At 40.3% G+C, this 10780-nt stretch overlaps 2 protein-coding genes across 2 annotated transcripts; one reads left to right on the forward strand and one right to left on the reverse strand.

Annotated features, from left to right (window-relative positions):
- The first annotated feature begins 5 nt into the window (after positions 1–5).
- GNG5 (G protein subunit gamma 5) lies at positions 6–3694 on the forward strand. The gene is made up of 3 exons (XM_027462666.3): positions 6–171; positions 1144–1299; positions 3445–3694. Exons 1-2 carry the CDS (start codon positions 91–93, stop codon positions 1267–1269), a joined length of 207 nt encoding a protein of 68 aa, XP_027318467.1. The 5' UTR covers positions 6–90; the 3' UTR covers positions 1270–1299; positions 3445–3694.
- An 889-nt stretch (positions 3695–4583) lies between these two features.
- Positions 4584–10471, reverse strand: RPF1 (ribosome production factor 1 homolog). Its single transcript, XM_027462665.3, has 9 exons — positions 10227–10471; positions 10093–10149; positions 9231–9311; positions 8739–8834; positions 7691–7844; positions 7052–7134; positions 6006–6187; positions 5800–5926; positions 4584–5010 (listed from the first exon to the last, which is right to left on the reverse strand). Exons 1-9 carry the CDS (start codon positions 10410–10412, stop codon positions 4969–4971), a joined length of 1008 nt encoding a protein of 335 aa, XP_027318466.1. The 5' UTR covers positions 10413–10471; the 3' UTR covers positions 4584–4968.
- Positions 10472–10780: the final 309 nt, after the last annotated feature.

Consider the following 10780-nt stretch of genomic DNA (forward strand, 5'->3'; position numbering starts at 1 on the left):
GCCGGCGGCCCCGGTTGCGCAGGCGCTGCGGGGCAGGAGTTTGGGACGCGCCGGAAAGTTGGTGCTGGGTGTGCCGCCGCCGCTGCCACCATGTCGGGCTCCTCCAACGTGGCGGCCATGAAGAAGGTGGTGCAGCAGCTGCGCCTGGAGGCCAGCGTCACGCGCGTCAAGGTGAGGCGCGGGGCCGCGCCGCCATTACCGCCCGGGGACCGCGCCCCGCCGCGCTCCGAGGGGGCGGCCGGGCCGGCGGCGCAGTCCCCGGGGCAGGGCGGGGGCCGGGGCCGCCCGCTCCCCTCCGGCCCTCCTGGGCGGCGGCCGAGCTTCGGCCCGGGGGCTCCGCTGCCCCGGGGCTCGGGCCGGGCCCTGTGGCTTCCTACAGCTGCCCTTGGCCCCCCGAGTGCCGCGGAGGGGCCTCGCTGCCCCTTTCATGGCCTGCCGCTGGGGAGGGGCTGCTCCCAGCACCGCGCTGGCCGGGCGGGCTGCTCCGCTGGGGTTTGCAACAGGTTGCCTCGGCTGGGCTGGGAAATGGAGGCTTCGCTGCCAGGCGAACGGAGTACGGCGCCTTGGGCGTCCTCGGGGCGCCACCGGGCCGTGCCGAGCCAGAGGAGCTCTGAGCAAACCGCACGCACAGGGTAGCAGCGGGGATGCTGCTGTTGAGAGTTTGTAATTGCTTCTTCCAAGTTCGGAGTTACAGCAAAGAAAAGCAAGGAAGTTTTTGCGCTTTTCTGTTGTTAGGTGCAGCCTATGAAAAATAAAACACGTATGCTATCTCAGCCTGAGGATAGCCTTCCAAGGGAAGATAAAATGCCAGCTTATTCAGTAGAGGGTCTTAAACTACAGGCCCCATTTAAAAACAACTTAAACTAGAATAAGGGTCTTTGTGTATTTAACAAAGCAATCTTAAAGACAGCTCATCTTTCAGGCTTCACACTTAGGCATAACATCAGTTTTCCAAATTATTTCTATAATAGCACAAAACTTTTTGGCTGACAAACCAAAAAAGTACAGTGAAGTTATTGTAAAACACCTACTTAAGCGGTATTGCCAAATCATTTAACAGCACTGTATTTTTGATGCAGTTACATCCTCTGTAAAGAGGATGTTCAGTGAATCCTAATTAATGCCTGTTTTTATTATGACTAGGTTTCTCAGGCCGCAGCGGACTTGAAGCAGTTCTGCCTGCAGAATGCACAACATGATCCCCTACTGACAGGAGTGTCATCAAGTACAAATCCATTCAGACCCCAGAAAGTTTGTTCATTTTTGTAATTATGTGGACTACTTTAGTATCTTTCAGTGGTAAGTTCTTGAATTATGAGCAATAAACTTTGTTCTGTCATTAAAAATAGCTGGCTTTAAGAGAGACTGCCTTTGTTAAAAGTATTCAGAAGTCATCTGACTTCTGCAGCTGGTATTGGTCTAGATCCCAATTTTGGGTCTCTCTTCCCATATTGTGGGAGGTAGCTCTATACTAGACATATGCTGTTCACAGGTATTGAGAGTAGTACTTAAGTGTTGCAGAGCTTCGACCAGTTTCTGTTGCTGCAGCAGGAGTGGGGGCTAGCTACTATAGAGCTGCTATATGGTCTGACCTGACTGTAAAGTAGTTCTGCTGCAACTTCCTTCTGTGTTAAGGGTGTTATTTCCTTTTTCTCACATGGGATTACTTTCCTGAAGAAGTATGTGGTGAACGCTGATTGTAGTAGGTAAAGCAGACTTTAGTTCTTAGGACTTAGTTTTTAAACTCTCAGACAGCTCTTTCAAAGATGGGTTAGTGATTGTCTCAAAGGGTCCCTATCCCCTTTAGAACGTGCCCTGACATCTAAACCAAGAAGCATTGGGTCCAAAAACTTGATCACTGCCCATATGCTTCTCAAATGACTCATACGTGAATAAAACAAGAACAGCAGTTCAAATAACTAGAAACGGTTGAATACACATTTGGATTTTCATTCCTAAACTTTTACAGGTTCACTAACATTGCTGCTATCATTGTGAAAATGACTACTCTGTCATTGTTTGAAAAATCTGATTAGATTTTAGACTAAAGTTTATAGAGATTAGATTTTGCTCCACATATGTCTTACTGAGACTCTGAGTCACAATGATTTGATATGTTACACATAGGAAATGCATGGAAATCATCATGTCCCTCTTTCCTATTGCAACTTCCATCTACCAGGGTGTGACAGTAAATGTTATTTTCAGATCACTTGATACGCAGTTGACCACAGCTCATGAGATTTCTAAGGATTATGAATCGTAAGGTTTAAGAATTGTGTTTTTGCTGTGGACCTACATCACCCAAAGAACTGTAGTTTGTTAGGCTGTGTTATGTAGGCAGCTTCAAAGAAAGGCGATCACAATCTGATTAAGTTGTTAGTCTTTCTTTCTTGTTTGGCAGCTATTCACTACTCTCAAGCAGACTATAAAAAGCTTCCAAATAGTCTGTGTACAAACAAGGTGGCTCATGCTAGTAAAGCTAGCAGAGTAATAACAATATTGAGGTTTATACTTAATGATTTAAAAAAAAATTCATTACACATTCCTTCCATTTTCTTGAATGATTTACAGCAGTGTCACTGAAATGTGTTCTAGAGTTCATGTAGCTTTTGAAGTTGTTTCTATCATGCATTTTATAAACTGTTCTTAGATAGTATTCCAGGACTGAGTTGTGCCTCCAGTATTGTCGCTTCAGCTTTAAGCAGTAATTCAAGAAAGACAAAATCATTACAAGCATTATGGACTGCTGTCCTATAAAAAGCCAAATAAGCTAGGGTTGAATCAGTGCCACATACCGTTCCCCCTGAGTTTTGCCACCTAGTATGGATGTCAGGAAATAACTTCGTTTTCACGTGCACACAATGGGCAGAACAGATTTAATATTTTTTTCTTAATTATAGCCCTTGTTTTCAGATACTGCAATGGAACAATTGTTTCTGCTGATGTTACGAGCCAGAAGTTATTAGAACAGCAATTTTAGTTACGCTACCTACATGGAAATTTTTATTCCTTCACTGTTTAAGCACTTCCTCAAAGTAGGTAATTTCTTAGTTGTAATCCTTGTGTTTACAAGATGAACCAAGAGGAAGTGTAATTTGTTAGTTACCCAGACTCCCCCTGCTTTTCAATGGTGAAGTAGATGCTCAATATTTCTGTAGGCATCAAGTGACAGGGAACAACTTATTTTGCCTTACTGAAGATTTAGCTTCCAGGAGACACTACAGTTCAGTTCCTTTGTAATAGCTTTATCTTCTTGTACCCCTGGGGCTAGCTTTATTTTTTTAAAAGCTTATTTTGTAATTTAAAGTTCTGTGAAATAGCTTTAGATTTTTTTTTCTACCTAGCTGCTTATGACATACTTTAAAGGTCCATGTTCTTAGACATTTGCTTCATTTAGGCTTCATACATCTCTAATTACCTCATTTTGGTTTTGTTTTTCAGATCTTTTAGCATCTTTACCTAGCTGCTGATGTCTGTAGGGGCAGTGCCTCAAGGAGTGGCCTGGTTTGAAGTCCATACAAAAGCTTAGCTTTAATGTGCCAAATCTAACTGTAAAATTGCTACTGTTATCAAACCTCTTACCATCTACCTCTCCGAATGAACTGTATGCTAGTTACAATATTTCTGTTTCATGTGGGAATCAGTTTTATATACCAAGCAAAAAATAAAAATGTTTTGACAAAAAATGAAAGTGTTTGGCATTGCCATTACTGTAAGAAATTGATTCACTTCTAGATAAATTGATACCTCACCAGTTACTACATCACTGTGCAGCAGCTAGAGAGCATGTCAGTCTAAATATTCTGTGCTGCTGCAAGTTTGTCTTGGGTTGATACTCTTATAAAACAATGAGGCTTCTTAGAAGCATGATAGAAATAGAACAGGAAAAAAATAATTAGCTATACAGCATACACATTAAATAAAGGCGAAGAGTAATAAAACCATGATTTTCTTTAAAGAGTAATTCTATTGAGCAGATAGCTTACTTTAGGCTCTTTAGGTTAATACTAAAAAGCACTTGCTATAGCTACATATTGGAAAGAAAATAATTCAAAGAAAACGGAGCTTTTAAGCTGCCTGTGAATGTGCAAACTTAAGGCAGAACAGTAAGTTCACTCTGCAGGTAGTGAACTCAAATATAGCTATCAAGGCTGAAAAAAAACATTAAAATTTTACTGAGAAAAACCCTGTTCGGAAATCTCACCTGCTCAACGCTGGCTTTATGAATTCTTTCCCATCAGAATTTCTTAGATGGATTGTTCTGAGTATGCATTTCTTTAAGTATCACAGTATTTAGAAGAGTGATACACATAATAGTCAAGCCCCTCACTCCCCCCCCATTTAAGCAATGTAGTTATTTTATGCAAGATGTTAAAGAATTAAATACTGTTAAGACTTCCCACATTGCATACATCTTTCTCAATGTTCTCTATGCAGGAGACCATTTTTTGAGAACTAACACTGCACTGTAAAAGAACAGCATACTGTAAGTCAGCATCTCAAAATATTTCTCTCTTACCTTAGTAAGATGTGCAACAGCTCAGTTTAGCTGCTTAATGGGAAAAAAAAAAAAAACTGTGTAAGTGAAAAATAGTTTATTCTGATAATATTTTTTTAACAAAATACTATGTCTTCAGCACAGTAAAGTATAATTTAATTCCACAGCACAGCAGCAGTCATGACAAAGTTTCAGTGATAGCAAAATTACAGGCTACTGATTACCATAGATCTTCCTGCTAAATTGGAAAAAGAGGCAGTCTTTTTGTCACGTATGATTTAGTTGCAACCATAGGAGGAAAAAAATATGCTGTCCTACTTGAACTGGTCCTGTAGAAAGTTTTAATGTTTACAGTTTGTCTTTCTGTAGCCAGATACTGTTCATTATCATTACTAGTTTTGAGTTTGAGATTATCCATAGTTCAAAGACACATTTCTGGTCATCAACAACTGGCAGGTAGCTGTCTGTTATAAGTGAAATTTTCTTCTACTTGTGTCCATTTCTCGACGCTGAAATTTAAAAGAAAAAATATTACTCAACAAATTCAAGCAATGATATACAAAGATGACCACTCCAATTTAGACTAGTGTAGGCAGTGAAATGCATCACAGAGTAGGTGAGTCTCTATACTCAGCCTTTCAGGACTAGTAAGGGAGAGAAATTGGAGATCAGTTGCTTAGAGGAGTCTTTACACACAGTAGACTCAGTGTCTTTAAAACAAAGATTATACATATCATGGACTACAGCATAAATACTGGAATTTTCCTTCTGATAAAGCTTGAATACTCACTTTCTTCTAAGTTTTTACCATGCAATTGCAGTTGATAGGTAAAATGACTGGAAAAGCCATTTATCTTTAGATAATACTTCCACTTTACTTGAAGATTTTGAAAAGTCAGCATTAATACCAAACAGAATATAAGAATTAATGTTCATACAAACTGCTTAATTGTTTTTAGATAAAAATTCTTGCACTGACCTTGCACAAAAAATGCCTTTAATCAAGCTTATTAGGCTTCCAGTAATAACTTACACCAGAGGAACATTTTTCACTTTTGTTTGTATATTTTAAAGAACTTACATACTGCAAGTAAGTTGTCTTGGCGTATTGGCACTTACCATCCTAGCTATATAGCAGAATGCTTCTACTTCGCGTATTTGTCAAAAATACCTCTCAATGTTAAATCTGTTTTGAGAAGTGCATTTATACGTATACTGTTTTTCTTTAGACTGAGATTTCTGGTTAATGTCAGATTCATTATCACCTCCCAAGCAGGCCTAGTATTACTTAGACATACCTTATGAACCCATTCATATTCTCCAAATTTGGAATCAAAGGTTCCTTTTTGAAGGGACCTCAACTTTAATGTAAAACGTGGCCCAAGTTCTTGAATTCCCACTTTCTTTTCACTCTTGAAGATATACCTTGAGAGAAAGAAGCATTATTAGGTGCTGAGTTATAAGAACATTATCTCCCATTCAAGAGTTTTGGGCCAAATGTCACCTGTGGAATCTGAAAAAGATGTAGTCTCGCTGGTTGTGAAATGTCGCTACTTGTCTTCCGATGAACTGAGGATCATGTGGGAAGAGAGAAGCAAACATGCGACCAACAGAATGGCCAAGTCGTGTTGTAAAATTATTCAAGATGACTTCAGGTACATGTTCTGTAGGCTGCTTCCCTTTTCGCTGGAAAGACAGTAATAGATTAGAATGCAAATAATACATCGTATGCAAAACTATTTTAATACATTATCAAATAAAAGTTTGAAATAAAACAGGGTGAAGACAAGCAGGACCTGATAACATTCCTAATTGTTTCTTGAAACAGTTTGTATGTAAGTAAAGCAGAAGGTGGTAACATAAGGATCTCTGGTTTAACACTAAAAATTTAAAGAAAAAGCACAAATAAATAATTTTGTATTTCCTCTCTCCTGCAACCAACTTCCACTCCTGCCTGACTGCACCCACTACAGCAAAGAATCAGTCTGTAAGCGGACTACCTATAACAGGATGCTGAAAATCTCTGTACATACCAACTAGCAGTATATGGGACAGTCCTTAATAAATACAGATTACATTTAAAAAGTACTTAATTCAAAAAAGGAGGAAAAAGAAACACTTTCCTGCAAGTTATTTTGGATTAAGTAAGCAATACTTACTTCAGAAGAGGTGACAAGGCTGTAAGAATAAGAAAGACTACATTTTATTCAAGACTAGGAACTGCATCTATTGAAATCTTGCATACCACTTACTTCTATATATATCCTATCTTGTAATTACACTGGGTATATGCTTTCCCTGGTTATTTATTGATATGACTATAAAAATACTTGGCAGACAGCTAAGTTCAGCACATAACTATGAAATTTGAAGTAAGCTGCCTACAGAAGTAGAATATACTGCTATATGGCCCCTGTTAGCTTATGAAAAAGCAATTTTTCAAGATCAGCTAAACCTTGCAAAAATTGCAATCCATTTGGACAGTGCAAGTAGACTGAACATATTTATTTTTAAACCACAGACTATAATTTGATTTTTTTAGAGCCTCACCTTTATTTCTTTACGCAAGCGGACGCTACTCATTTTAAAATGAGCAGTAGGACCATCAGGCAAGTGACTTAAAACAAGACCGTCTGTTCATAGAGTTAAGAAAAAAAAGTTGGTAAAATTTGACACGTAGTTAACAGAGGAACATATTCTGTAAAACGCAACATGACACTATAGTACTATATCCATAATCTATGCCACATTAACAAGGTTCCATTATGTTCTCCAAAATACATTCATTAACTAGTTAGCTAGGGTTCTGACACATGGATATTAAGTTCGGTTTCAAAAGCTAACCAGAGTTAACTTCTATTACCTTCTCAGTAATTATTTATCAAGTCAGCAAAACTAAACTTCCTGATCAAAAAGGAAGATTATTAAAAAACTCTTAAGTTTACTGCAACAGTAACATTTATCCATACACTACAAACTAAAACAAAAAGCACTTTAATAATCTGAAGTTCCATTAGCCATCAAATACTCAAGTTGACACAGTGATTTTTAACTCTGTGGTTACCCTGTAAACTGCACAGTGAAGAAAAATCCAGAAAAAAGTAGATCTTAGACACACACTAATTAGAAAGTTTCTCTGCTAGCAGGCCTAGAGCTATTACTATATCTTAGTATTTACACAAAGGATACTTGGTATTTTACGATCTTCATTAATGACGATTAAATCTGTGAAGTCCCTCGCGATACATTGTGGAATAATCCTTTTCAAAGCTAATCCTCTTCGATAGTAGACATGCGAATTAGGTATAACCGTAGACAACTGTTCACAGAACCTCACTGTCCTCTGTAAAAGATGAGTTAAATTGCAATGCGGTAAATACAATACCAAATTCAAATACCAGGGGAGATGGAGGATTCTTTATTCTGACTGCCCTCCTTGATGCTTATAGAGATATTAGAAATAATAAACCATTTGAAGATAAGCTACCAAGTTAATTCTTTGAGTCACTGGAAAATTTATTTGTAGTCAAGACTACAGAACATGAGGGACTGATTTTTTTTGGAATGTACTATTTTCTTCTCAATCACAGTAAAACAGGAGAATTATGAAAGCATAACCCCTATGGGTTATGCTCAAGTTTCTCTAGAAACTGCTTGAGGCGTACTGCTTCCAGTTTTTAAAACCACTTCTTCTACAAGTTTTCACAGGTGTCAGAAATCTCCCTAATTAGGAGATGAACCTAATGTACATCATCATCATCTGCATACAAAAACATAAACACAAGGGTTTTTTTAATGAAGGAAACAATCAGTGCTAAAGAAACTAATAGACTGCATACACACAAAGGCTCTTGAGAATCACTAAATTAAACAGAAAAAACAAATGCATGGAAGCTATAGTTTTCAGTTTGGTGTTTTTTCTATATAAGATTGTATGGAGTTATCACGGGCTTATACATCGTACCATAGCCTGAGGACAAAAAACTCAATCTTCCCAGTTAAATTACACCCATCTTGAACAGTGCTAGAACCAAAAGCATGGCACTGGTGACCAAAAAGAATCTAACATTAAAGTATCTCCTGGCCATCAAGTTTTCTTTGTCTATTCACAGAACCTACAAAAAGTTTTTAAAAGTGATTTCTATACCAAAAATGTCATTGACCAATCACAGTATTTATAACTTGGTATCATATAACCAATTAATTGCCCAGAACACCCCAAGTAAAGCATACAAACCCCACGAGGTCTGTCTGACGTTGTAATAAGAATCTTAGGAACTGTCTGTCTGTTGAAGTATGGTGCAAATTCATCAGTCGCTTCATCAAATGCAACCTGCAAGAATAGAAGTCTTGTAAATCTATCATATATGAAATAACTGAAGAACAATTGTTCAATCTGACTTTTGATGAAACTTAATTTAATAGGAAAAATCCCAATTCAACAAGATTATCATGTAACTAATCATTGCAAGATGTGGTTTTTACATTTAGAAGAGTCTAGCGTAACAGAAGTTGTCAGGTTCTGCTGTCAATAGCAGTAATGCAAAAGGCGATTATCTAATGGAGACAATGAAAGAAGGACATCACCTCTTAGTGAACCCATCACATGAAAAGTAATCCATTAACACCTTCGTAGGAGAATAAAGAATAATCAATTTTATCAATGCATTTTAAGTTGCTTCTTTGGAAAAAAAAACGTTAATAGCATATGCAAAAATCAAGCAGTTACCTCTTCATCATTGGGATCTACAGTTGTCTCATCATAAACTCTCTGATTTTCAATAGTCTTCGGAACGGCTTTTGGAGGTGCCTAAAATAAATGTAGGTTTATTAATGTAACAAATTCACGTAGCTTTAAAGTGCTATGCATAAACCATGCTACCATGGGATTGCTTTTTACATGGAATTACAAATATTTTTTTTGTTTTGTGCCAACTTTAAAAAAAAGACGTTACAACATCAATAGGCATCACTAGCAACATCATTTGATTAAAAATACTCCTAAGTATTGGAATGCCTGAAAGCATCACATGGAGGGAGAGCATCACACAGATGAAAAGCATCACTAGAACAGCAACACTGCTTAATTCCACTGTAATAGATGAAACACAATTCCAAAGCAAACAAAATAAAACAAGATGTGAGAGATTTGTCTATCTTTTGTACTGTGGAATTAAAAAAAAATCCACTTAACAGCAATACATTATATCCTTGACACCTACAGTTTAATAATAAACAGGATACATTGTTTGCCCCATTTACTATTGTAAAATTATGATAATACAGGACCTCACAACTTATTTAAACTCATTATGCTTGAGAAGTAGTTTAGGAAGAGATGCCAAACCCTTGTCCAAAGCTGAAAAAAGCGGACAACTGGTCTGGGCAGATCGGTTGCTCTGGTTTATAAGGATATTGCTTATGAAAGTGTAACTCCTAGCTACGGTTTATAAGAGTACTGCTTATGAGAGCGTAACTCCCAGCTATACCTACACGACGCCTGAGAACCCGCGCCGAGAGGCTTGGACGGGTCGGGGAACAGCCGGGCAGCGCCCCTGCTCGCTCCCCCAGCCGCTCACCGCAGCCCTCACCTTGTCTCCGAGGGCTTCTCGCTCCTTCCTCCGCTTCTTCCTGAGGGCCAGCTTCTCCTGCGGGGGCACAGCGGCGTTAGCACGGCCCAAGCCTGCCCGCCCGCCCTCCGCGCCCGCCCGCCCGCCTGCCCCACCTTCCTCTGCTGCTGCTTCCAGCGGACGAACATGAAGTGCCGGCGCTGCTTGTTCTTGATCTCGGACACGCTGAACGTCGGCGGGAAGAGGACTCGCTCCGGGGCCGGCGGCTCTGCACCGCGCTCGGGGCCTGCCCCGCCGACCGCCATGTTACCGCCACCCGGCGTCTGCCCGCCGGCCGCCATCTTGCCTCGCTGCCGGGACCCCGCGCTGTGCGCTTGCGCGGACTCCCGGCGGGCGGGGAGCGGGGGGCGCGTGCGCGGCGGGGCGGGGGCTTGCGGTGTCGCTGCGCCCCCAGGGGCTGCTCGCAGGGGCCGGCGGCGGGCAGCGGGCCCGGGGTGGCCGGCAAGGGCATGGCATGGCCTGTTGTTGTTACACTTGGGGTACCTGCACAACAGCCCAGCTCAGTGCTCGGCAGGGAAGAGACCCTGCGATAAGATGAGAGGTGTTTAATACAAATTAGCACCGCAGCGCACCTTATAATCAGGCTTAACAACATGGAGATGGGAAGCCTTCAACAAACACGATGCGCTGGCGGGTTTACATACATTAT

Source organism: Anas platyrhynchos, chromosome 8 (assembly GCF_047663525.1).
Source record: "Anas platyrhynchos isolate ZD024472 breed Pekin duck chromosome 8, IASCAAS_PekinDuck_T2T, whole genome shotgun sequence".
Classification (NCBI taxonomy): Eukaryota; Metazoa; Chordata; class Aves; order Anseriformes; family Anatidae; genus Anas; species Anas platyrhynchos.

Bases quoted from the DNA above. Each gene is read 5' to 3' on its own strand.
- GNG5 (XM_027462666.3), top strand. From the start codon at position 91: ATGTCGGGCTCCTCCAACGTGGCGGCCATGAAGAAGGTGGTGCAGCAG. The intron at 172-1,143 runs GTGAGGCGCGGG...TATTATGACTAG, and splicing joins CCAGCGTCACGCGCGTCAAG to GTTTCTCAGGCCGCAGCGGA.
- RPF1 (XM_027462665.3), bottom strand. From the start codon at position 10,412: ATGGCGGCCGGCGGGCAGACGCCGGGTGGCGGTAACATGGCGGTCGGC. The intron at 6,188-7,051 runs GTGAGGCTCTAA...CTGTCTTTCCAG, and splicing joins GCTTGCGTAAAGAAATAAAG to CGAAAAGGGAAGCAGCCTAC. The intron at 5,927-6,005 runs GTGACATTTGGC...CTTTCTCTCAAG, and splicing joins ATCTTTTTCAGATTCCACAG to GTATATCTTCAAGAGTGAAA.